This window comes from Myxocyprinus asiaticus, chromosome 14, assembly GCF_019703515.2.
Source record: "Myxocyprinus asiaticus isolate MX2 ecotype Aquarium Trade chromosome 14, UBuf_Myxa_2, whole genome shotgun sequence".
NCBI classification, from domain to species: Eukaryota; Metazoa; Chordata; class Actinopteri; order Cypriniformes; family Catostomidae; genus Myxocyprinus; species Myxocyprinus asiaticus.
The window spans coordinates 709,165-737,158 of record NC_059357.1 but is presented as its reverse complement, the minus strand read 5'-3'; the positions used below and the strand labels follow the sequence as shown (position 1 = coordinate 737,158).

General features: G+C 39.1%; 1 protein-coding gene across 1 annotated transcript; it reads left to right on the top strand.

Annotated features, from left to right (window-relative positions):
- Positions 1-27,992, top strand: LOC127451272 (MICAL-like protein 1). Its single transcript, XM_051715832.1, has 14 exons — positions 1-582; positions 966-1,014; positions 11,948-12,089; positions 14,992-15,059; positions 15,155-15,273; positions 15,430-15,722; positions 22,082-22,845; positions 23,792-23,908; positions 24,652-24,781; positions 24,865-24,955; positions 26,760-26,833; positions 27,077-27,191; positions 27,265-27,311; positions 27,429-27,992. The coding sequence occupies exons 1-14, from the start codon at positions 416-418 to the stop codon at positions 27,524-27,526; spliced, it is 2,274 nt and encodes a 757-aa protein (XP_051571792.1). The 5' UTR covers positions 1-415; the 3' UTR covers positions 27,527-27,992.
- Positions 27,993-27,994: the final 2 nt, after the last annotated feature.

The window sequence follows — 27,994 nt, the reverse complement described above, 5'->3', positions numbered from 1 at the left end:
ACAGCTGCTCTCTTATGTTTATCGCTTAACCGCAAACTAACGGGAAATTCACCTTTCTAACTCCAAATCGTGAAGTGTTACCTTATATAGATATAGATATGTATATATTTGTGTTTGTGGATTATTTTATGTTTACTTTTACTGGTGTTTATCAGAAGTCTAATCGAATCAGGTGTGGTTTTGAATCAGTGATGTGGACTGTTTTTGGATCAGTGTTTTTCTGAAGAGTTTGTCCGGTTCTTCTGTTCGGACGGGCCCATGATCGCGTTGCTTTGAACATATTACTGACTGAACATTGAACGCAGAAACATGGAGGTCTGAGCTTGTTTTGGGTCCTAATGTTATACCTTTACGTCTGGATCTCTGAAATATGATGTTCATCTCGTTACAAGTTTCCAGTGTTTTATGAGGATTAATGTGTTCTGGAGGTGTTTTGATCATGAGGTCAGTGAAGAGTCTTCTGGACTGGTGTGCTGATGTTTGTGAAGATTATACTGATGTTCACATCACTGATCTGAGTTCTTCATTCACTGATGGACTCGCCTTCTGTGCGATTATACACAAACACAGACCTGATCTCATGTAAGAACAATATTATATTATTCTCATACTAAACACAGTTTTCATCACTACTTATGTGTGTTTATCAACAATGTTAGGATCAATGGATATGGAGAGAAGTACTATGGTATTATTATAGTTTTATTGCACATGTAGCATGGTAATATCGCATTCTTTGACATACTGGAGCTTCATATCAATACCATGAAATATGAATATGGTAATCATTGAAATGATACATCGATACACCGCCACTGTACCGCGGTATCGCCTCAGTTATAGCTGCTGTATCGTAATGAACAACAGCTGGTTCTTACTTTCACTTTCAGTTTATCACAGTGTTTTCTGCATGTATCTACTGTTCTCTCAGATCTCATGTGTTTGTGTCTCTTTCTTCATTACAGAGATTTTCACTCACTGTCCAAACACAATGTCTACGAGAACATCCGTCTGGTGAGTGTTTGAGTTCAGTCAATAACAGATGTTTCACCATCAGACTGTTTCATTTAGTTTTATCTGTATCTCCTGATGATCTTTATGCATGAACATCAAATAAACTCTCAAATGAGCTTTTATTTACAGTGTCCCTATAGAAGACAGGGAGGGAATTTAGTTTCTGAAACCGTTTTGTGTTCCGTCACAATATCTATATGCATCCCATACAATAATTTACCACGATTTTACCATAATCACAGGTGGACTGAACCGCAAAACGGAGCTGCGATATGCAGAAGGGGACAGCAAAACACATTGTCACAACACACCCAACCTAGTCGAAAACTTCACATCAACAGAACTTGTAACAGGTTTGGGGCCTGTGTAGCTCAGTGAGTAAAGACGCTGACTATCACACCTGGAGTCGTGAGTTCGAATCCAGGGTGTGCTGAGTGACTCCAGCCAGGTCTCCTAAGCAACCAAATTGGCCCGGTTGCTAGGGAGGGTGGAGTCACATGGGGTAACCTCCTCGTGGTCGCTATAATGTGGTTCGCTCTCGGTGGGGCGCGTGGCGAGTTGTGCGTGGATGCCGCAGTGGATGGCATGAAGCCTCCACACGTGCTATGTCTCCGCGGTAATGCACTCAACAAGCCACGTGATAAGATGCACAGATTGACAGTCTCAGACACGGAGGCAACTGAGATTCGTCCTCCGCCACCCAGATTGAGGCGAGTCACTACGTCACCACGAGGACTTAGAGCGCATTGGGAATTGGGCATTCCAAATTGGGGAGAAAATAAAACTTGTAACAGGTAGTATTTGGTACTGCCTCTTTAAGAGCAGCACGCTCTTTACTGTTTCCTTTTACGTTGAGTGCTCAGTCTACGTAGTGATCGCAAGCTGTGCACACCGCATGTCTGCGGGGCACAGGAGCTTTTCACATTTCTGTTGCTCTTTTTGAGTTATTTTGTTAAGTAACGCTGTTGACAGTGGAGTGTTTGCTAACTGCAAAAAAATGCCACATGTGGAATGCCAGCCATGTTGTGAGTCTCTGATTAACTGTGATGCAAATAACTGGGCGAGCTATCCCCATTAAAAAGTGTGTTACAAGTGGTGCCTGAACATTTTATCTCTGGCTTTGGATGTATGGGCATATCTGCACGGATGTACAGTGTGTATGAGGCAGCCGGTGTCGGCAACGCTGCTAGCCTCGTGTTGGCAATGTACAATGCTACCCGCTGCTGATTTGCATGTTTGTGAGCCTGGCTACACAGCACAAGCGGACATTTTGTGCTTCAGACACAAGCGATTCATCCAGAAACATGAGAATATTAATTCGGACACCAGAGATTCAGCCAGACACGTGAGATTCATCCAGACACGTGAGAAGTTTCATTCAGATACCAGAGATTCATCCAGGCACGTGAGATTCATCCAGACACGTGAGATGATTCATTCGGACACCAGCGATTCAGCCAGACACGTGAGATTCATCCAGACACATGAGAAGATTCATTCAAACACCAGCAATTCATCCAGACACGTGAGAAGATTCATTCAGACACCAGAGATTCATCCAGGCACGTGAGATTCATCCAGACGCGTGAGAAAATTCATTCAGATACCAGAGATTCATCCAGGCACGTGAGATTCATCCAGACACATGAGATGATTCATTCGGACACCAGCGATTCAGCCAGACACGTGAGATTCATCCAGACTGAAACTGAAATTAAGCCGTTGCTTCATCATTTGAACTGTTTAATGCATTTAATTGCCGCAGAAGTACATATTGAACTGATCTAAAAAAATTTTTTTACGTTTGTAAAAAAAGAAAAGAAAAAAAGCTGTTTCTCTGTTTCTATATTAATACCAAAAAACAACCAAGTACGGGAAACTTTCTGCTTTAAATGTTCGGCATCTGGGTTCACATCTCGAAACTGTCCAAACTGCAGCTTTATCCCACAAGTCAGTGCATTCCCTGCCATTGTAAAGCAAAACTCTCAAGTATCAAATGATGCGTAAAATCCCAGTCAAAATGGCGAGACCTCAACAAATGCCAGCAGGGGCAAGCGGGGCAAAAAACATTTCTGCAGAAGGGAAACTTCAGGGGAGGAAGGACGTTTCACAGAGGCAATTCTCCATACAGAAGATAAATATGCCTCAGCCTTCTCTTGTGCCCACACCTGAGCCACCTGTCCTTGGTCATGTGGAGGATCCAACATCTCCATCATTCTGGAACACACCATTCATCATCAAAGTCAACCTCAGTAGCAAAGCTGTAGACGTAGCACTTGATACATGTGCTTCCCTCTCAGCAGTCTGAACAAATATGATTTTTGAAGTCCTGGAACACTTAGAAAAAGTTAAACATTGGTCATTACCCCCAATTCAACTTGCCAACAGTGCAGCTTGCAGTCCAGCTGGCATTATCTGGCTGAATATTGGATTTCAAGGAAAGTGCTTCTACCACCGATTTGTCATTATTCCTGGTATTTCTTCACCGCTCATCTTGGGGATATATTTTTTTGTTAAGAGCATCAGTTAGCATTCCTAATCCATCCAGGACTGTAACTCTCGGTGAAACAACCCCCTTCCAGGTGAGTTAGTGAGTGAGTGGATGGAGGAGCCAAAGGTTGGAAGCTTAATGTTTCTGGATGTCTAGCCATCTGCTTTGTCTGAGAAAGTCCAGGAGGCATGCCTGAAAAAGGAGAAAAAAGCACAATTACTAGACCTTGTTGAGGACTTTGGAAGCTTGTTCGATGGTCACCTGGGCCACACCTCATCAGCAGAGCATGCGATCAATACTGGCAATGCTCAGCCTATCAATCTCCCACCCTACCGTACTTCCCCTGCCAAAAGATGCTGGAGGAGAACATTATTGAACCATCTTCAGGACCATGGGCTGCCCCAGTCGTGATTGTTAAAAAGCCTGATGGTGAACCCAGGTTTTGTGTCGACTACAAGGGTATCAACTCATACTGAATGTTTTGTACCCTCTACCTCGAGTTGACGTATCCTTGGGCTTCTTAGCTCGTGGAAAATTTCCTTATCACTCTGGATCTAGCTTGAGGGTACTGGCAAATGTCCGTTGGGGAGAATTCAAGACTAAAAACAGCTTTCATATCACATTGTGGCCTCTTTCAGTTCAAAGTTGTTCCTTTTGTGCTCAGCAATACCCTTGTTACATTTCAAAGGGTCATGAACACTGTCATTACTTGGATGACATTGTCATTGCCTCGCCGACATTTGAACAGCACCTGGAAGACCTTCAGGAAGTCCTGTCAAAACTGGAGTCAGCGGGTCTATCTCTGAAGCAGAGCAAATGTCAGTTCTGTTTAAGTGAGCTCATATTCCTTGGCTATCGTTTCACACCAGAGGGTATATCACCAGACCCAGCGAAAGTGAAAGCAGTGACTGAGTTCAAAACACCAAAAGATTTGAAACAAGTCAGAGAATTTCTTGGCTGGGCTATTACAGGCTATTACCGACATTTCATAAAAAATTATTCCCGCAAAGCAGAACCAATTTTCGCTCTCACCAGGAAAGAGATTCCGTTCAGCTGGGATGAGAGTCGTCAAGCTTCCATGGAATATCTTGAAAGAGTGCCTTACGTCTGCACCAATCTTGAGCTTCCCAGACTTCAGCTGCCCATTCTTTATTTACACAGATGCCTGTGACTTAGGTCTTGGGGCTGCCTTAATGCAAAAAGATGGGCTGAGATGTTGTTGTAGCTTTTGTAAGCAGAGCTTTACACAAGGCTGAGAAACCTTACCTGAGATAGAATGCTTAGGAGTGATTTGGGCTCTGGAGTATTTCAGACCTTACATAGAAGGCCTTAATGTGACAGTGACAGACAGACCACAGCAGCCTGAGATGGCTGATGAAACACCCAAACCCCTCAGGATGACTAGCAAGATGGCCTTTGTGCCTGCAGGACTTTGATTTCAGTATCATCCACAAGCCAGGTGTTCAAAACAAAGTCCCAGATGTTCTGTCACGCAGCCCACTTCCAAATGACAACCACATCCTACATCCTACCAGACTATGCCATCATAGGAGGGATGGATCTCTGTCACCTCTCCTCAGTTATGCTAACAGACCTAGCACAGTTGAGACAATTGCAGAGCAATGACCCAGTGGTCAGTGATCTTCTCTGTGACCTTGAGATTAATGATAAGAGAGATGAAAAAGAAGTCATTCAATACGGTCTGCTTTATTTCAAAAACTCTAATATGACTTGTGGCCTGCATCCAATGAAGCAGCTCAAACATTATGCCCCGATAGCCATTCGAGGTACTCTGCTGAAATACTACCATGACCACCCTATGGCTGGCCATCTCAGAGTCACAGAAATGTTGACCAGGCTAAAGCTCAGGTTCTTTTGGCCAAAAATGGTAGCAGATGTCAAAAGATACGTAGTTTCCTGCTCCGTGTGTCAGTTGACAAAGCCGAGCCAAAGAAAACCAGCAGGTCTGATGGTCCCAATCAAACCACGGAAACCTTGGGAATATACAGGAGTGGATTTTGTAGGCCCTCTGCCTCATACACAGAATGGAAAAGAGTACATACTCGTCTTTGTCGACTATTTCTCTAAATGAATCGAAGTAAATGCAGTAAAGACAGTGACAGCACAGGTCGCAGCAAGTAAATTCCTCAGCAAAATCTTTGCCCGCCACGGTGCACCAACTTACCTGTAAGCAACCTCTTCGAACATGTGGTGGCTGCCCTTGGTACGGTGCACTGGCTGACGACGGCATATCACCTACATACAAACGTCATGGAGAGAGTGAACCATACCTTGAAAACTGCCATCCACGCATACATTGGAAACAAACACACTTCATGGGACAGATACATACCCCAGATCTGTTTTGCTCTTCGTACTGCACCTCACGAGAGCACAGGCCTATCTCTGTTGATTATGTTATATGGATGTGAATTAGAGACCCCACATGATATAATCACACTACAAAGTGTTGATGGAATGGATGATCCCAATGTGCCTTACCCAGAGAGCTTGAGAGCTTCCTTGCAAGATGCTCATGATCATGCCAGAGCAGCTCTGGACACCACCCATAGAAAACACTACAACGATCTGAAGCGGCATACAGTTTCTTATGCTATGGATATCTTGGTCTGGGTGAAAACTCACCCCAAATCAAATGCCCTAGCAAACTTCACTGCCAAGCTGGCTCCAGTATACTCAGGACCATACCGTGTCACAAAGAAACTGTCTGATATTAATTACAGACTCTCCAAAGTAGATTAGTTAAGATGCTGGTGTGTTTCATGTAGTAAATCTACAGCCATTTCACTCATGGGATACAGCCTTGTCCAAGAAAATTTTCCATGAAGATGACGATGAGCCACTATCACTGAATGGATATGTCAGTTTTTAGACCGACACAGAAGAATCTGTCCATGCTGACCCTAGGGTTAGTGAAGACCTCTCACATGAACTCTCAAATGAGCACTCAAATGAAAACTTACCTGAACACTTACCTGAACACTTACCTGAACATTCACTTGAAATTTCACCTGACGTTACTGATGTTGTTGCAAACTCCTGTGACATGATACTTGACACTGATACTCATGAACCAGTCTCTACTAACTCTGTCTAGGGTACTGACCATTACACACTAAGACCAAGATGGGTCCCTCGAATTACTTCTGACTGGGCGGTCAATAGTAGGACTAACCCCTACCATATGCAGAAGATTGACTTGAAATAAAGACAACTGACACAGTAATGTTGGTGTTAATTGTTGATGTTTATTAACAAATGTTCAAGAGTTAATTTGTTAAAAAAAAAGAAAAAATGGTATTCCATATTTGCATCATACAGTCGTGTTTTGTTTTGTTAAACTATTGTTTACTGTTTGTGCAATATTTATTCCTCTACCCTAGTAGCTTTTCAACTGTAACATGTACAGTTGAAGTCATAAGTTTACATACACTTAGGTTGAAATCAATAAAACTCATTTTTTTTATCCACTCCTCATATTTAATATTAGCAAACTATAGTTTTGGCAAGTCGTTTAGGACATCTACTTTGTGCATGACATGAGTATCTTTTCCAACAGTTGTTTACAGACAGATTGTTTCACTTTTAATTGACTATATCACAATTCCAGTGGGTCAGAAGTTTACATACACTAAGTTAACTGTGCCTTTAAGCAGCTTGGAATATTTCCAGAAAATGATGTTAAGCCTTTAGGCAATTAGCCAATTAGCTTCTGATAGGAGGTGTACTGAATTGGAGGTGTACCTGTGGATGTATTTTAAGGCCTACCTTCAAACTCAATTCCTCTTCACTTGGGAAAATCAAAAGAACCTTAGAACAAAATTGTGGACATCCACAATCTGGTTCATCCTTGGGAGCAACGTCCAAATGCCTGAAGGTACCACAAACAATAGTACGCAAGTATAAACACCATGGGACCACGTAGCCATCATACCGCTCAGGAAGGAGACGCATTCTGTCTCCTAGAGATGAACGTATTTTGGTGCGAAAAGTGCAAGTCAATCCTAGAACAAGAGCAAAGGACCTTGTGAAAATGCTGGAGGAAACAGGTAGACAAGTATCTATATCCACAGTAAAATGAGACCTATATCAACATAACCTGAAAGGCTGCTCAGCAAGGAAGAAGCCATTGCTCCAAAACTGCCATAAAAAGCCAGACTACAGTTTGCAAGTGCACATGGGGACAAAGATCTTACTTTTTGGAGAAATGTCTTCTGGTCTGATGAAAAACAATTGAACAGTTTGGCCATAATGACCATCGTTATGTTTGGAGGAAAAAGGGTGAGGCTTGCGAGCTGAAGAACACCATCCCAACCGTGAAGCATGGGGGAGACAGCATCATGTTGTGGGGGTGCTTTGCTGCAGGAGGGACTGGTGCACTTCACAAAATAGATGGCATCATGAGGAAGGAAAATGATGTGGATATATTGAAGCAACATCTCAAGACATCAGCCAGGAAGTTAAAGCTCAGTCCAAATGGACAGTGACCCCAAGCATACCTCCAAAGTTGTGGCAAAATGGCTTAAGGACAACAAAGTCAAGGTATTGGAGTGGCCATCACAAAGCCCTGACCTCAATCTGATGGGCAGAACTGAAAAAGCATGTGCAAGCAAGGAGGCCTACAAACCTGACTCAGTTACACCAGTTCTGTCTGGAGGAGTGGGCCAAAATTCCAGCAACTTATTGTGAGAAGCTTGTGGAAGGCTACCCAAAACATTTGACCCAAGTTAAACAATTTAAAGGCAATGCTACCAGATACTAACAAAGTGTATATAAACTTCTGACCCACTGGGAATGTGATGAAAGGAATAAAAGCTGAAATAAATCATTCTCTCTACTATTATTCTGACATTTCACATTCTTAAATAAAGTAGTGATCCTAAGACAGGGAATGTTTTCTACAATTAAATGTGAGGAATTGTGAAAAACTGAGTTTAAATGTATTTGGCTAAAGTGTATGTAAACTTCTGACTTCAACTGTGTGAAAGGTTGTTATGTGTAGGCCTGTTCCTTGGTTGTGTATGGCTGAGGTCAGCCTTTATTTAGCAGGGGGATATCTGTATCAGGTAGGATCTGGTACTGCCTCTTTAAGAGTAGCACACTCTTGACTGTTTCCTTTTCTGTTGAGCACTCAGTCTATGTAGTGATCGCAAGCTGTGCACACCGCGTATCTGCGGGGCACAGGAACTTTTCACATTTCTGTTTCTGTTTGTTATTTTGTTAAGTAATGCTGTTGACTAAATGCAAATAAATGCCACCTGTGGAATGCCAGCCACTTTGTGAGTCTGACTAACTCTGCTGCAAATACTTTGGCGAACCATCCCTATTAAAAAGCATGTTACAAACTGAATTTCTGTGAATTTCCATATTTCTGAACTGCAAATAAACTGACACTACAGTTTGCTATACAGTGAGATGATGTAGAGAATATATTGACTGCTGAAGGTTCAGGACCAGCGCTGATAAAACAAATAATGTAAGTTTAATCTCAGGTTGGAGAAACTTGTGAACTGGACCATTTCTGTGTTAAAAGTCCTGCTGGACCACCATTGAGCCCTTTAATGAAGCAGTAAAAGTGTTTCAGGGAAACTGTGTTTTGTTAGTTTTAGGTTTTTTCAGTTTTAAGGTGCTTTATTGGTGGTTGTGTTTCTGTAGTGTTTTATAGTGAGGATGTGGTTCTGTAGTTTTTTTATAGCGTAGTTGTGTTTCTTCAGTGTTTTATAGTGAGGTTTTGTTTCTGTAACATTTTTTGTAGCGAGGTTGTTTCTGTAGTGTTTTTATAGCGTAGTTGTGTTTCATTAGTGTTTTTATAGCAAGGTTGTGTTTCTGTAGTGTTTTTTAGTGAGGTTTTGTTTCTGTAGTGTTTTTTGTAGCGAGGTTATTTCTGTAGTGTTTTTGTAGCTAGTTGTATTTCTGTAGTGTTTTATAGTGAAGTTGTGTTTCTGTAGTGTTTTTGTAGCTAGTTGTATTTCTGTAGTGTTTTATAGCATGGTTGTGTTTCTGTGTTGTTTTTAAAGTGAGGTTGTGTTTCTGTAGTGTTTTTAAAGCGAGGTTGCGTTTCTGTAGTGTTTTTAAAGCGAGGTTGTGTTTCTGTAGTGTTTTTAAAGTGAGCGTGTGTTTCTATAGTGTTTGAGGTTGTATTTCTGTGTTGTTTTTAAAACGAGGTTGTGTTTCTGTATTGTTTTTAAAACGAGGTTGTGTTTCTGTATTGTTTTTAAAGCGAGGTTATGTTTCTGTATTGTTTTTAAAGCGAGGTTGTGTATTGTTTTTAAAATGAGGTTGTGCTTCTGTATTGTTTGTAAAGTGAGGTTGTGTTTCTGTATTGTTTTTAAAGTGAGGTTGTGCTTCTGTATTATTTTTATAGTGAGGCTGTTCTTCTGTATTGTTTTTAAAGTGAGGTTGTGTATTGTTTTTAAAATGAGGTTGTGCTTCTGTATTGTTTGTAAAGTGAGGTTGTGTTTCTGTATTGTTTTTAAAGTGAGGTTGTGCTTCTGTATTATTTTTATAGTGAGGCTGTTCTTCTGTATTGTTTTTAAAGTGAGGTTGTGTATTGTTTTTAAAATGAGGTTGTGCTTCTGTATTGTTTGTAAAGTGAGGTTGTGTTTCTGTATTGTTTTTAAAGTGAGGTTGTGCTTCTGTATTATTTTTATAGTGAGGCTGTTCTTCTGTATTGTTTTTAAAGTGAGGTTGTGTATTGTTTTTAAAATGAGGTTGTGCTTCTGTATTGTTTGTAAAGTGAGGTTGTGTTTCTGTATTGTTTTTAAAGTGAGGTTGTGCTTCTGTATTATTTTTATAGTGAGGCTGTTCTTCTGTATTGTTTTTAAAGTGAGGTTGTGTATTGTTTTTAAAATGAGGTTGTGCTTCTGTATTGTTTGTAAAGTGAGGTTGTGTTTCTGTATTGTTTTTAAAGTGAGGTTGTGCTTCTGTATTATTTTTATAGTGAGGCTGTTCTTCTGTATTGTTTTTAAAGTGAGGTTGTGTTTCTGTAGTGTTTTTATAGTGAGGTTGTGTTTCTGTAGTGTTTTTATGGTGAGGTTGTGTTTCATAGTGTTTGAGGTTGTGTTTATGTTGTGTTTTATATTGAGGTTGTGTTTCTGTGTTGTTTTTAAAGCAAGGTCGTGTTTCTGTAGCGTTTTTATGGTGAGGTTGTGTTTCATAGTGTTTGAGATTGTGTTTATGTTGTGTTTTATACCGAGGTTGTGTTTCTATATTGTTTTTAAAGCAAGGTCGTGTTTCTGTATTGTTTTTATAGCGAGGTTGTGTTTCTGTATTGTTTTTATGGTGAGGTTGTGTTTAATAGTGTTTGAGGTTGTGTTTCTGTATTGTTTTTAAAGTGAGGCTGTGCTTCTGTATTGTTTTTAAAGTGAGGCTGTGCTTCTGTATTGTTTTTAAAGTGGGGTTGTGTTTCTGTATTGTTTTTAAATCAAGGTTGTGTTTCTTTAGTGTTTTTATAGCGAGGTTCTGTTTCTATAGTGTTTTTATAACGAGTTTGTGTTTTAATAGAGTTTTTATAGCGAGTTTGTGTTTTAATAGAGTTTTTATAGTGAGGTTGTGTTTCTAGTGTTTGAGGTTGTTTCTATAGTATTTTTATAGCAAGGGTGTGTTTCTGTATTGTTTTGAAAGTGAGGTTGTGTTTCTGTAGTATTTTTATAGCAAGGTTGTGTTTCTGTAGTTTTTTTTATAGTGAGTTTGTGTTTCTGTAGTGTTTTTATAGTGAGGTTGTGTTTCTAGAGCAGGGGTTGGCAACCTTTTTGACATGGAGTGCCATTTTTTATTTTCCTTGTCAATGGCTGTGCTGATATTTATCGACCAAATATTGACCAAATTAAAACCATCGGCATATCGTTTTTAAGCATGAAAACGCTGATATAAATAGCTGATGGTTCATTTAGAAATAATTATCAACACACTTTGTAAAAACTCTTTGATTTCAAATGCACAATCCAGAAATAATGATAGCAACAGAATGTAGCTGGGTTGGCACTCCTAAGAACATGTAATATTCCATTTATAATCATTCTCATTCTCACATTGAGGAAAAACCGTCATTACAGACATGACTGTTGTGAGAGTGGCGCTTACCTATAGGCTACGTGATGAGTTAAAACCATCCAAATGCTTTGAAACTGGCAGCAAACTTTGACTTCTGAGACATTGGTATGGTATTCATGAAGGCTGCACAATTGATTGAGTTAAGATTGAAATTGCAATATGGTCTTGCACGATTATGAAAGCTTGAAAGGCTCTGTTTAAAAATAGACTTGCATGCAGGTATGGGGTGTTTGTCCCATCTAGAGTAATCTGCCAGACAGAGTTGACCACAAACCTCACGTAATAATACTATCAAACATTACATCAAATTGCGACATGTCTATTTTGATAAATTTGCTCTTAACTCTCTCTCTCTCTCTTTCTTTTAAGGCGTTTGATGTGGCCGAGTGTAAGTTGGGAATTCCAGCTCTGTTGGATCCGGAGGAGCTGATGTGTGTGGAGGAACCGGATCTTCTGTCCATCATCACTTACATCTCACAACTCTTCTGTGTCTTCAGTAGAAACTCTCACGGTATACAAACACCAGAGAAAGAGAACTGTTGAACATCTAAACGTTAATTACAAACTAAAAACTGAGTGCAAAAACTTGTGCAAAACCTTATACTGAATGAAAACTAAAACTCTCGATAAAATAATTAAAATAACGCAATTATAAAATGGTTTTAAATTATACAAAATTAAAGGAATATTCCGGGTTCAATACAAGTTAAGCTCAATCGACAGCATTTGTGTCATAATATTTATTACCACATAAATTAATTTCAAGCACAAATGTGTGTTCCAGTGAGACACTTACAATGGAAGTCAATGGGGTCAATCTGTAAACATTAAAATACTCACTGTTTCAAAAGTATAGACTCAAGACATGAACAATATGTGTGTTAACATGATTTTACTGTATTAAAATCACTAACTAACCACATCTGTGGAAAGTTATAGACAGTTTTTACAAATTTGTTGCCATAACGATATAATGCCATAAACCATGTAATTCTGGTAATAGATTTAACTTTACATAGAAAACGTTATTAAGTAAGGGATAATGTACAGTCAGCTGGTTGTTATCACAAAATAAACCCCAGCAGGTTCATCAGGACACAGACTTAAAGCGGAGGATGTTTATTTTGCAGTAACAACCGGCTGACTGCTCATTATCAAGCTTATTACATGGCTACTATCCAAATAAATAAATAAACATGAAACATTTGCATTGAAATTGTGTAATTATGTGAGAAGAAATAAATCGCTGAACAGTTGAATTCCATCTCTGGTTTGCGTCAGAGTTCTGATGGTGTTTATTTTGCGAAATCTGATTGCTCATTATCCAGCTTATTACAAGACTAGTTACCAAATAAATAAATAAATAGACATGAAACATTGATTTGAGTTTAAATTATTTTATTACCTTACTTGTAGAGATTGTAAAAGATGACTCGCAAAACCCAGATGAGCGGTTGTTATTCTGAAATATCAGACCGCTAGTCAGCGCCATTGACCAATCAGAATCAAGTATTTCAGAGAGCCTTTTAATAAGTGATTTTATCACACTAAAATCATGTTAAAACTAGTGATGCACCGATACCACTTTTTTTATCAGAAATCTCAGTATCGGCCGATACCGATCCCGATCGATACCAGTGTTGTTTTTGCATAATCAGTTTAGAATATCTTTACATTATTATGTGGAACTAATTGTGAGTACTCTTTAATATGTAAAGAAACACAAACCTCTAATGACACATTATTTCAGTATAAATGTATAGCTTATTAAAGACTTTATTGTTAAATATTCTACTGGATAGTGTAATTCCAGTCTAAGTGTTAAGTGTGCAAATTGTTTTTTTATTTTTTATTTTTGTATCTGGATTTTAAAGGATTCAGATCTCTTTTTTTATTCAGTTTAGCTGTAAGATATCAGTTCACTTTTCATTCAGTTATTTTTTGGAACCCATTCAACTTAAATATTGTTATAATTTGGGGGCCTGTGTATCTCAGCGAGTATTGACGCTGACTATCACCTCTGGAGTCGTGAGTTTGAATCCAGGTCGTGCTGAGTGACTCCAGCCAGGTCTCCTAAGCAACCAAAGTGGCCCGGTTGCTAGGGAGGGTAGAGTCACATGGGGTAACCTCCTCGTGGTTGTGATTAGTGGTTCTCGCTCTCAATGGGGCGTGTGGTAAGTTGTGCGTGGATCGTGGAGAGTAGCATGAGTCTCCACATGCTGTGAGTCTCCGCGGTGTCATGCACAACGAGTCACGTGATAAGATGCGCGGATTGACGGTCTCAGAAGCGGAGGCAACTGAGAATTGTCCTCCACCACCCGGATTGAGGTGAGTAACTGCACCACCACGAGGACCTACTAAGTAGTGGGGATTGGGCATTCCAAATTGGGAGAAAAAGGGGATCAAAAAAATACATATTGTTATAATTTGTAAACAAATAATAATAATAATAAATTATTGTTATATTTACTATTATTATTGACTTTTAGAATTTAAATACAACAGTGATATTTCTCAATCATGCACCTTTACCTTTAAAACCCTCTGGCTTTTATTTTGACATCCTGAACTCTCCAGGAAGTCCTGTATGTGTCTGTTTGTGGGCAAGTTCACAGTAGTTTAATTCGCTTCTTATTCAAATTCTGGTCAAATGCTCCTCCGGTGCCGTTCTAAATGCATATTATAAGTGAACCGAACTATTGAGCATCTACATCTGAGATGTTGTTCGTGAGTTGCGCTCAAATATTGCACATTTATGTGTGTGTGTCAACAGAGCAGCCCCATTCACTAACGCACTGTGTGTGCATTTTATATATTTACTTATTAAACACAGCCTTTTGTGATTCACAGAGCTATCGCACATCTTCAAGTGTCTTTGAATAAAATGCACGAGTCATTTGAACTACTTAAATGGTGTTTTTATGGTTCTTTTATGTCATTTTTGGAGCTTGACAGTAACGAACATGACTAACACACAGTATCAGATTTGGATCGGGCTCGTCGGACCGATACCCGATCCGTCTAAAAGCTTCAGTATCGGAGCCAGATATTGGATCGGTGCATCCCTAATTAAAATGCATATTGTTTACATCTTGTGTCTATACTTTTGAAACAGTGAGTATTTTAATGTTTACAGATTGACCCCATTGACTTCCATTGTAAGTGTCTCACTGGAACACACATTTGTGCTTTTATTAAAGAAAAGGAGGGACAAGTCGAAATTTATTTTTGTGGTGATCAACATTATGACACAAATGCTGTCGATTGAGCTTAACTTGTATTGAACCCGGAATATTCCTTTAATTCAGTGAATTCACTCAGATTATTATTCATGAAGTTATTGAGGTTTATAAGTGTCGTGAGCTGGAACATGAATGTGTTTTTATTGATTGATAATCTGTGGATCTGATCAGACAGTAAGAAGATTCCTGTGAACTCTGAACCCAACCGAACCAGAACACGAGAGCACAGACTCACACAGGTGACAAACATATTGCATTTTTATTTCATTTAAAAGTTCTTAATAAAAAAGAACAAAATAACACAAACTCTAACTGTCTCCTGTCATTGTGTCAGTCATCAGGTGATGTGATCAGATCAGCAGGTAAAAGCATCTGTGTCGTCTGTAACAAACATGTTCATCTCATTCAGAGAGTTCTGGTGAACAACCGACTGTATCATCGCACCTGCTTCAGGTGACATTATATTATATCATTTTATATTTTATTATATTATTTTATAGTATGCTATATTATGTTATATTATATGTATTATATTATTTTAGATTTTATTATATTGTGTTAAATTATATTTTATTATGTTATTTTATTATATTTTATAATATATTTCAGATGTAGTCGGTGTCGTCGCTCTCTTCTACCGAGCTCATACACTGAAGGTTCGACAGGTTCACTGCAGTGCAGTTATCAGTGTTTACCTGCATCTGAACACCACCTGCACACTGACACACTTGTAAATATTGACTCAAAGAGAGATAAGACTGAATCAGATGGAGACGGGACGAGAGGAAGCGGTCTCACCTTATTAGAGACTGATATACAGAAACCCAAACCTGAACCCAGACAGAGGGCGGGGCCTCAGAAACCTCCACGCCCCGCCCCCAGATCAAAGGACCGCCTCCCAGGTTAGAAACACATCTGACAGTTTTGTCCACTTAAAGTACACTAACTTTAAAAATAAACTTTATTAGGGGTGAATTTGTTTGGTGTGATGGACATTACGGCACAACTGTGGGACAGTCGTAATTTTTGACAAATTGATAGAAATTATTTTCTCACAATAAGTAATTGAAATGGTTTCTGTTTATTTCACTCTATGTTTAGATGATCATAGTTTTAAACATGTAATATTGTGTATTTTTAAAATGTATTTTCATAGTTTAATATTGAAAGTCTGGGTCTGGGACAAGACTAAAACAGTCAAATCTATACATAAAAGACATTTTAAAAGTTCCAAAAATAAATGATGATGGCCTGGCAAAAAGTTTCCAAATCAGATTAAAACAATTACCTGGACTATTGGACATCGGCTGATAATTTACATACAGCTGATGATCAGGGCCATTATTTCCTGTCAAAAACTAGCATGAAAATGCAAAACCTGCAAACTATCAGTATCGGCAGATGTTCTTCTAAATAATTTGAAATCACTATTGGCAGATATAAATTATCTTATATCAGTATCAGCAGATGTTCTAAATAATCAGGTACTACTAGTGGCAGATGTTCTTCTAAATAATCGGATATCATTGTTGGCAGATGTTCTAAATAATCAGATATTGCTATTGGCAGATGTTCTTCTAAATAATCGGATATCGCTATTGGCAGATGTTCTTCTAAATAATCGGATATCGCTATTGGCAGATGTTCTTCTAAATAATCGGATATCGCTATTGGCAGATGTTCTTCTAAATAATCGGATATCGCTATTGGCAGATGTTCTAAATAATCGGATATCGCTATTGGCAGATGTTCTTCTAAATAATCGGATATCGCTATTGGCAGATGTTCTAAATAATCGGATATCGCTATTGGCAGATGTTCTTCTAAATAATCGGATATCACTGTTGGCAGATGTTGTAAATTATCGGATATTGGTATTGGCAGATGTTCTTCTAAATAATCGGATATCGCTATTGGCAGATGTTCTAAATAATCGGAAATCGGTATCGGCAGATGTTCTTCTAAATAAACTGATATCACTATTGGCAGATGTTGTAAATTATCGGATATCGTTAGTGGCAGATGTTCTTCTAAATAAGCTGATATCACTATTGGCAGATGTTGTAAATTATCGGATATCGTTAGTGGCAGATGTTCTAAATAATCAGATATCGCTATTGGTAGATGTTCTAAATTATCGGATATCTGTATCGGCAGATGTTCTTCTAAATAATCTGATATTGCTATTGGCAGATGTTCTTCTAAATTATCAGATATTGTTATTGGCAGATGTTCTAAATAATCAGATATCACTACTGGCAGATGTTCTAAATTATTGGATATCAGTATCGGCAGATGTTCTTCTAAATAATCAGATATCACTATTGGCAGATGTTCTAAATTATCGGATATCAGTATCGGCAGATGGTCTAAATTATCGGATATCGGTATCGGCAGATCTCTAAATAATCGTATATCGCTATAAGCAGATGTTGTTTTAAATGATAGGATATCGGTATCAGCAGATGTTCTTCTAAATAATCAGATATCGCTATCAGCAGATGTTGTTTTAAATGATCAGATATCGGTATCGGCAGATGTTCTTCTAAATAATCGGATATCACTATTGGCAGATGTCGTTTTAAATGATCAGATATCGGTATCGGCAGATGTTCTTCTAAATAATCGGATATCGCTATAAGCAGATGTTGTTTTAAATGATAGGATATCGGTATCGGCAGATGTTATTCTAAATAATCAGATATCGCTACCTGCAGATGTTGTTTTAAATTATTGGATATCGTTATTGGCAGATGTTCTTCTAAATAATCGGATATCACTATTAGCAGATGTTGTTTTAAATGATAGGTTATCGGTATCGGCAGATGTTCTTCTAAATAATCGGATATCACTATCAGCAGATGTTGTTTTAAATGATCAGATATTGGTATCGGCAGATGTTCTTCTAAATAATCAGATATCGCTATCAGCAGATGTTGTTTTAAATGATCAGATATTGGTATCGGCAGATGTTCTTCTAAATAATCGGATATCGCTATCAGCAGATGTTGTTTTAAATGATCAGATATTGGTATCGGCAGATGTTCTTCTAAATAATCGGATATCGCTATCAGCAGATGTTGTTTTAAATGATCAGATATTGGTATCGGCAGATGTTCTTCTAAATAATCGGATATCACTATTGGCAGATGTTGTTTTAAATGATAGGATATCGGTATCGGCAGATGTTCTTCTAAATAATCGGATATCGCTTTCAGCAATTGTTGTTCTAAATTAATCGGATATCAGTATCGGCAGATGTTTTAAATAATCGGATATTGCTATTGGCAGATGTTCTTCTAAATGTTTTATTGATGCCATTACTCCTGTAAAGGTCAGGAAGATACTGGCAGGCATAAAGCACCATGGAGAAACGCAACAGCAGTGCAAACCATGAAAAGGAAAAGCAGAATGAATGTGGTGGAAAACAAAACTTGAAGTCCATTGCAATATCTATAGAGACAGCCTTCATGCTTTCAATTTGGAACTAGGTACAGCTAGACAGACATTCTTCTCCCACATTATAAACAGCAACATGAACAACACCCGCACTCTTTTTGCTACTGTAGAAAGACTAACAACCCCCCCAACACAGTTTCTCAGTGAAATGCTCTCTGACAGGAAATACAACAAGTTTTCATCTTTTATCATGAAAAAAAATCAATGACATTAGAATGATGATCAGCTCATCCACATGCTGCGTTGAGGTCAGACATCACCCACCACAAAAACATCATAAATTAGTCACTATGTCTGATTTTGAGGCAATTGATGGCAAAACCTTGGAAGAAATAGTACAGCAGCTTAAAACATTGAACTGCTCTCTTGACACACTACCAACTACATTTTTCAGAAATGTGTTTAACTGTCTGGAAAAAGATCTGTTTGCCCCTTCTGAAAAAGAACAATCTGGATAACGGCATATTAAAGAACTACAGACCAATCTTAAATCTTCCTTTCATCAGCTGAACAAATTCTTAATCTCTAATGGCTTCTTGGACAGTTTCCAATCTGGTTTTCGACCGCATCACAGCACAGAGACGGTGCTCATAAAGATCCTTAATGATATCCGGCTAAACACTGATTCAGGCAAAATATCAGTGCTGGTATTACTAGATCTCAGTGCTGCTTTTGACACTGTTGACCACATCATTCTACTAGACAGACTAGAAAACTTGGTAGTGCTCTCTAGGACGGTCCTCAGCTGGTTCAGGTCATACCTAGATGGGAGGGGTTACTATGTGAACATAGGCAACTATGAATCTGAGTGGACATCCATGACGTGTGGAGTCCCACAAGGCTCAATTCTTGCACCGCTCCTGTTCAACCTGTATATGCTCCCACTAGGCCAAATTATGAAAAAGAACCAAATTGCATTCCATAGCTATGCAGACGACACCCAGATTTACCTAGCCCTATCGCCAAATGACTACAGCCCCATAGACCCTCTGTGCCAGTTCATTAATGAAATTAACAGTTGGATGTGCTAAAACTTCCTTCAGTTATACAACAGCAAGACAGAGGTCATTGTATTTGGCAACAAATGCGAAATTCTCAAGATGAACACATACCTTGACTCCAGGGGTCTAAAGACAAAAAAATCAAGTCAGGAATCTTGGTGTCACTTTGTAGTCAGACCTTACTTTCAGGAGTCACATCACAGCAATAACTAAATCAGCCTACTATCATCTAAAAAATATTGCCACAATTAGATGTTTTGTATCCAGTCAAGACTTAGAGAAACTTGTTCATGCATTCATCACCAGTAGGGTAGACTCCTGCAATGGACTCCACACCGACCTTCCCAAAAAGACCATTAGACACCTGCAGCTCATTCAGAATGCCACTGCGAGGATTCTCACCTGAATCAAAAGATCAGAGCGTAATACTCCAGTCCTCAGATCTTTACACTGGCTTCCAGTTACATTTAGAATTGATTTGAAAGTACTATTACTCGTTTATAAATCGCTCAATGGCCTAGGACCTAAAAACATTGCAGATATGTTTGTTGAATATAAACCTAACAGACCTCTCATCATTAGGATCAAGTCAGTTAGACATACAGAAGGTTCACTCAAAACAAGGTGAGACAGCGTTTAGTTATTATGCCACCCGCAGCTGGCACCAGCTTCCAGAAGAGGTCAGATGTGCCCCAACAGTAGCCACATACAAATCCAGACTGAGAACACATCTGATTAACTGTGTATTCATTTTTTTTTTTTTTACTCTTTAAAGTGTGTGTTAGCTATTTTTGGTTATCTTCTGTTTTATCAGGGAGGGTTAACAACAGTTACGAGTGGTGTCAGCAGTTTAGTATTCTTTTTCTTTTTTATTCATTTTAATAATTTAAACTTTTTTTAATTTTATTTTATTACTTTTTGTTCTTATTTCATGTTCTTAATTGGTTTATAAAATGTATTTTTTCTTGCATTTTTTTAATCATTTTTATGTAAAGCACTTTGAATTGCCATTGTGTATGAAATGTGCTATATAAATAAACTTGTCTTGCCTAAATAATTGGATATCAGTATCGGCAGATGTTGTTCCAAGTAATTGGATAACTAACAATTCCACTTTGCATTGTGCTTTTGAACAATCCTTTTCTGTAGTAAAATCACAGTAACACATGTAGCTTAGTGTATTACAGGTGCATCTCAATAAATTAGAATGTCATGGAAAAGTTCATTTATTTCAGTAATTCAACTCAAATTGTGAAACTCGTGTATTAAATAAATTCAATGCACACAGACTGAAGTAGTTTAAGTCTTTGGTTCTTTTAATTGTGATGATTTTGGCTCACATTTAACAAAAACCCACCAATTCACTATCTCAACAAATTAGAATACATCATAAGACCAATAAAAAAAACAATTTTAGTGAATTGTTGGCCTTCTGGAAAGTATGTTCATTTACTGTATATGTACTCAATACTTGGTAGGGGCTCCTTTTGCTTTAATTACTGCCTCAATTCGGCGTGGCATGGAGGTGATCAGTTTGTGGCACTGCTGAGGTGGTATGGAAGCCCAGGTTTCTTTGACAGTGGCCTTCAGCTCATCTGCATTTTTTGGTCTCTTGTTTCTCATTTTCCTCTTGACAATACCCCATAGATTCTCTATGGGGTTCAGGTCTGGTGAGTTTGCTGGCCAGTCAAGCACACCAACACCATGGTCATTTAACCAACTTTTGGTGCTTTTGGCAGTGTGGGCAGGTGCCAAATCCTGCTGGAAAATGAAATCAGCATCTTTAAAATGCTGGTCAGCAGAAGGAAGCATGAAGTGCTCCAAAATTTCTTGGTAAACGGGTGCAGTGACTTTGGTTTTCAAAAAACACAATGGACCAACACCAGCAGATGACATTGCACCCCAAATCATCACAGACTGTGGAAACTTAACACTGGACTTCAAGCAACTTGGGCTATGAGCTTCTCCACCCTTCCTCCAGACTCTAGGACCTTGGTTTCCAAATGAAATACAAAACTTGCTCTCATCTGAAAAGAGGACTTTGGACCACTGGGCAACAGTCCAGTTCTTCTTCTCCTTAGCCCAGGTAAGACGCCTCTGACGTTGTCTGTGGTTCAGGAGTGGCTTAACAAGAGGAATACGACAACTGTAGCCAAATTCCTTGACATGTCTGTGTGTGGTGGCTCTTGATGCTTTGACCCCAGCCTCAGTCCATTCCTTGTGAAGTTCACCCAAATTCTTGAATCGATTTTGCTTGACAATCCTCATAAGGCTGCGGTTCTCTCGGTTGGTTGCGCATCTTTTTCTTCCACACTTTTTCCTTCCACTCAACTTTCTGTTAACATGCTTGGATACAGCACTCTGTGAACAGCCAGCTTCTTTGGCAATGAATGTTTGTGGCTTACCCTCCTTGTGAAGGGTGTCAATGATTGTCTTCTGGACAACTGTCAGATCAGCAGTCTTCCCCATGATTTTGTAGCCTAGTGAACCAAACTGAGAGACCATTTTGAAGGCTCAGGAAACCTTTGCAGGTGTTTTGAGTTGATTAGCTGATTGGCATGTCACCATATTCTAATTTGTTGAGATAGTGAATTGGTGGGTTTTTGTTAAATGTGAGCCAAAATCATCACAATTAAAAGAACCAAAGACTTAAACTACTTCAGTCTGTGTGCATTGAATTTATTTAATACACGAGTTTCACAATTTGAGTTGAATTACTGAAATAAATGAACTTTTCCACGACATTCTAATTTATTGAGATGCACCTGTATTTATTTATTTTCATTTCTCTCTCTGTTCAGCCTCCTCTCAGACCGTCAAGCGTAAGGAACACCCCTGGATGAAGCTGGTTGAACCGGGACCCTGGCACAAACTCCCGCCCGCTCCGGCCCCCCTCGCGCCCCCTCACTCATGCGCCATCCCTGCCCTCAGTCAAGTGTGGCACCGCCACTGGGCCACGAACTTTAACCCCTTCCTGGAGGAAGGTGAGGAAGACACAGTGGATGATGTGAGACAGACTCAGCCATCCGTCATGGCATCCAGCCAATCGTGGAGCAGCGTTCTCGACGAGTCATGTGACCCGGCTGGTGGTCCTGAGATTACTGGATTAACTTCAGTAACTGCTAAACCTGTTTATCCATTTGATCAGTCCAGAAGAACGGGCACAAACCAACAGAATGATTCGACTAAAGCTGGTACTGCACAGCCAGAAACTGGTTTATATTTAGACTCGTCTGGAGCTGCCGGTGTCGGCGGGTTAGTTAAGACTGTATCAGGTTTATCTGTGAAAGACAGAACAGGTTCTGATTCACCCAAAAAAGACAAAACATCAGATTTAAGCAGCACAGAAAGTGTCTTGAATTCAGCTTTAGAAGAACGTTTTGAAGGACATATTGACAAGAAGCGTCAACTTCCTCATCAGTCTCCCGATTTATCGGCCAATCATAGTCTTTTTCACTCAGATGACATCACACCCTCACATCTCTCAGCCAATGAGGTGGAAGCAGCTCCTCTTCATCAGAAGAAAGAAACACCTTCATCATCATCATCATTCAGTCATGTAAAGGTTTGTACTGAAGTTGCTCTTTAAATAGTTAATAACTTTACACACATGTGGATGCATAAACATAAAATAAGGTTAAAATCATTCAAATAACTCCAAGACTAGTAATACTAGACACCTTAAAACCCAGTTCAAGACTTCATAGTCATGATATTTATAAATGTCTCTTGAACTTTGGCACTTTCATGTCCCAGAGGTTGATTTTTATTCAAACAAACAGATTTCAACTTGTCTTTTATGTGTAGATTTGACTGTCCCAGACCCAGACTTTCAGTATTAAACTATGAAAATACATTATAAAAATGCTAATTGTTACATGTTTAAAACTATGATCATCTAAACAAAGAGTGAAATAAACAGAAACCATTTCAATATTTATTGTGTGAAAATGATTTCTCTCAGTTTGTCATAAATTACTTCAATGGCGTCACTTCCTCCACACCATCAATATTTTTCACACAATTTTGCCCCTAATAGAGGTTTTTTCAATAGTTAGTGTACTTGTTAACCAAGTGTACAAAAGTGTCAGTGAAGAGCATGAAATATGAGACAAAACAAAGACAAATCAAGGGAAATATCACAGAATATTGTGTGTATTTAGGATACATCAAATGTTACCTATAAAATTAATCTTAGCAAGAAAAAGAAGTTAAAAAGGTTCAAAATGTCAGTGTCATTTCCAGCACAGAATTCTATTAAACACAATCCAGAATTTGAGATGGAAATGACACATTAATGTCCTGTGATGCATGAACACACTAATTAAATCAGCTAGTGTGACTGTGAATTAAAGTGTTTGAGGAAGAAACAGAAATCACATGAGCAAAAGGTGTTTCATCGTGAGTTTGTGGGTTGTTGTTCTCTTTTGCTGGTTGCGTGTGACAGTATTTCATCAGATTATTGTTTTCTTGTGTAAACATCATCAGTCTCTGTGTTTTCTCTCTTTCAGAGTCGTAATCAGACCCCTTTCAACAGTAAAACCTCAGACAAACACAAACCCACGAATGGTCCCGTCACGCCACGGGCTGCAGCTCCAGGACACGGTTTTCCCCTCGTCAAGAGGAAGGCGAGTACTCTAAATAGTGTGCGAGAAATGCATGAATCTGAAAGAGAATAATAAGTAAAATAATTTAAAAAACACACATTTTAAGGTAAGGAAATTAGCTAGATGCTACCAAACAGTGTGTGATAAAGGGGTGTGTGATAACAAAATGCAGTTAATGATGTGTGGTGTAGTGCGCTCCATAGAGCGCAACAGTCTGGTGCTGGAAGTAAAAATCCCATTCATTTTCTCCATAGGCGAATTGATTTTCAACGATAACTGATCAATCTTTAAAGACAGTCATATCGTGAGCTCCGAGGTTGTTAATTGATGGAATATACTTCTGTTGAAGCCATCCGTCCATGTTATTCCAGCTTCATTTTTAAACTATCATGTTTAACAGTGGAATTCCTGGTTAAGAACTACACTACCCATAATCCTAAACAGAGATCTACCAATCAGTCACGTCAAACAAGCTCCGCCCACTCACATGATGCAAAAGTCGCTTCCCTACACTCTCAAACTAGTTACTAGTTACTGTATAATTAACAACTTTAAATCAATAGTTTGTAATTTGATTACATCATTCGCAATGCCTCATGGGATTGTAGTCCATTCCCTCATTAAAGACGTTAAGTACATTTGTATCTTTGAAATCAAAGTTTGTGATGTTGTGATTCTCCTCGGAGCTGTTGGTTTAGTTCATGGACTCTTTTATGAAGGATTTGATTAAATCCCTTTGGAGAAATGATGTTTGTGTTGTTCAGGTGCACACAGACGGCCGTGTGTCAGAGGAAGAGGTGTGTGAGGAACAGAGAGAGCTGGAGGAGCGTCTGATGAGACTTGAGAAGAGAGGAGTGGAGCTGGAGCGGGACATGAGGAGCAACACCACAGCTGGTGAGATCACATGAGTCTTACGCTCGTGTCTGTTGAACAGAAACTCTCAGACTTTCACTTGATCATGTGTTTGTGTGTTTCAGGTGCACGTCAGGAGAGTCTGATCGTCGACTGGTTCACTCTCGTTCATGAGAAACACATGTTAGTGCGCAGAGATGCAGAACTCGTGTACATGTGAGGACAACACAAATACAGTGTTTATCTTGTCAACAAAATTACTGATGAAATTGTCTTTTGGCAAAGGGGTTTTGGATTTCATCAACGATAAAAAAGGCGAGATTAAAATGATGCATCATGACGATAATTAAATGATTTTAATAAAAACATACTGATGAGAAATAAGATATTATCAGTGCACATACAGAATTGATCAATATTATGCAATAATTCAGCAAATTGTGGATTTCCTTGTTAAAAAGAGCTGAACAGCAGCCAAATGAACCACTTTGCATTCTGGAATAACCTGGAATTTACTCCAGCCAGGTCTCCTAACAACCAAATTGTCCTGGTTGCTAGGGAGGGTAGAGTCACATGGGGTAACCTCCTCGTGGTTGTGATTAGTGGTTCTCGCTCTCAATGGGGCGTGTGGTAAGTTGTGTGTGGATCGTGGAGAGTAGCATGAGCCTCCACATGCTGTGAGTCTCCGCGGTGTCATGCACAACGAGTCACGTGATAAGATGCACGGATTGACGGTCTCAGAAGCGGAGGCAACTGAGACTTGTCCTCCGCTACCCGGATTGAGGTGAGTAACCGCGCCACCACGAGGACCTACTTAGTAGTGGGAATTTGGCATTCCAAACTGGGAGAAAAGGGGATAAAATTAAAAAAGAAAAAAGAAAATATCATTGTTGCTTACCCATTTGATCCAACAGCAGTCAAACCATCACTCCCTCAGTAGCTGTATTAGAAACTTCATCGCAGCTGTGGTAACTCACTTTTTAAAACTAATTCCAGGGTAATATAATACAAAGTATGTTATAAATTTACACTGAATAATTAAAAAATTGCAAATATAAAAAAGTTTACTAGATTTGCGCTAATTAAGGCAGAAACGTGTCGTCACAGTCTGTGAAAAGGGTCCATTACACCACAAAAGGCTGAGATTTAATTAAATAAATAATCTGCATGTGCTTCCAGCCAGGTCTCCTAAGCAACCAAATTGGCCCGGTTGCTAGGGAGGGTAGAGTCACATGGGGTAACCTCCTCGTGGTCGCTATAATGTGGTTCTCACTCTCGGTGGGGCGTGTGGTGAGTTGTGCGTGGATGCCGCGGAGAATAGCGTGAAGCCTCCACATGCGCTATGTCTCCGTGGTAACGCGCTCAACAAGCCACGTGATAAGATGCGCGGATTGACGGTCTCAGACGCGGAGGCAACTGGGATTTGTCCTCCACCACCCGTATTGAGGAAGAGTCACTACGCCACCACGAGGACTTAAAGCGCACAGGGAATTGGGCATTCCAAACTGGGGAGAAAAAAATAATAATAATCTGCATGTGCTGCGAGTGTAACGGGAGGCAGCTGGTACATGATAGCTGTGTGGTATGTGTAAACATCACTCCTCTGGCCTCAAGAGGTGCACTAGCGACTGACACTAGAGTCTGTAACCTTTAGCCTCCTCGTTAGTGTGCGTTCCTCTTATGCGGGAGACCCCGGTTTGAATCTCGCTCTGAGCGGTTCGAGCAGGAACGGCTACACATGCTTCAAATTTAAAATTCTATTTTCATTTATTTAAAGTTTTAATTCATTCATTTGTTGAGACACCTTTCAATGCCGATTACCAAATTCCAAAAAATAAAATTCCAATAACCACAATATACATCATCTCTCGTGTGTTTTTTGCTTAGATATTACAACCGTTGGGCAGATAAAATGTCCTGGAAAATTGTGCCTTGAAAAGAGTGGGAACCCTGTAAAACTATGACAAAAATGAACACCGCACAAACACACAAAACAAGAATAATATGTGTGTATGTTCAGGGTGAAGCAGCAGCGTCTCGAGGAGCAGCAGTGTGATGTTGAGTTTGAACTCAGACGTCTTCTCAATAAACCAGGTGACTATAAACAATATTCACCTTTTCAGAATAAATCATGTTTTTATGTGTGAAAATGTTTGTATTGTTTGATCTGATACCATCAGAAATAAATAAGGGTGTAGAATGAACTGTATCTGAGAGACCAAATCTTGAAATGAATGGATTTAAATGATTATAATTGTGTATAATTTGTGTCTGAGTCAACAGAGGAAAAGTCTGTCTTGTTGTGTTGATGTTTGTGTAAATTACGATGTTCTTCAGAGCGTGAGTGGAGCTCAGACGACAGACGACGAGAACAACAGCTCATGTCAAACCTGCTGTCAATCATCCAACAGAGAAATGACATCATCAGCAGCCTTGAGCAGGACAGACAGAGGTCAGAGGTCAGCTGATAACAATACAGATGTGTTTATATTGATGAATATTTGATGAATGTTGTTGTTTATCAGGGAAGAAGAGGAGGACACGATACTGACAGCTGTGATCCAGACGAGAGGTGACAACACATCTGAAAAACTTCATTTAATAGTCGTTTAAATGAAGTAAATACGGTAAATACGGAGATAGAAGTTATTGTATTACTGTACTTATTATCTTTTTAATCTCTCTCTAGATTTCCACACACAGACTGAAAAACAGCCGGAGAAATGCAACAGGAAGTTTAAACCTCTTCGTATTTTCAAGTCAATCGGTCGTAAGAAAAACAGCTGAAAGAGAAGAAGACTTCTAAGAGTCAAACTGTTAATAATGTTTATTTATAAGGATAAACTGAACTATTTCTTTCAGATTTAATACATATCCACCATGTTCACATTTATCAGTTCAAGATGTTTAGATGATTTCTAACGCTTGAATTTAGGTACGATTCTTATTTATTGTTAGTGATTTTAGAGAGACAATAAATTCTGGGAACCTTTGTGCAACCATGCTGCAACGTTTCATCAATAATCAGTGGACAAGCCATGTTTTGTTTTAATCTGTTGTTAGCACAGTGACGTCACATGCTGTCCCACAATGCACTGCTTGTACTCCTCATTCACGTGATAAAACGCATTTTTCAGTCGTTTTAAATGTATTTGACATGTTGTTTATTGATTATAATGATTATAGTAAGTGTGAATATCATGTATTTAATGAAATAAACGCTCGTGTCGGGGTCACCGTCACTGTACACTCATG

Coding starts and splice junctions, on each gene's coding strand:
- LOC127451272 (XM_051715832.1), top strand. CDS start 416: ATGTGTTCTGGAGGTGTTTTGATCATGAGGTCAGTGAAGAGTCTTCTG. Junction 23,909..24,651: donor TTCCCCTCGTCAAGAGGAAG/GCGAGTACTCTA, acceptor TGTGTTGTTCAG/GTGCACACAGACGGCCGTGT. Junction 26,834..27,076: donor ACGTCTTCTCAATAAACCAG/GTGACTATAAAC, acceptor GATGTTCTTCAG/AGCGTGAGTGGAGCTCAGAC.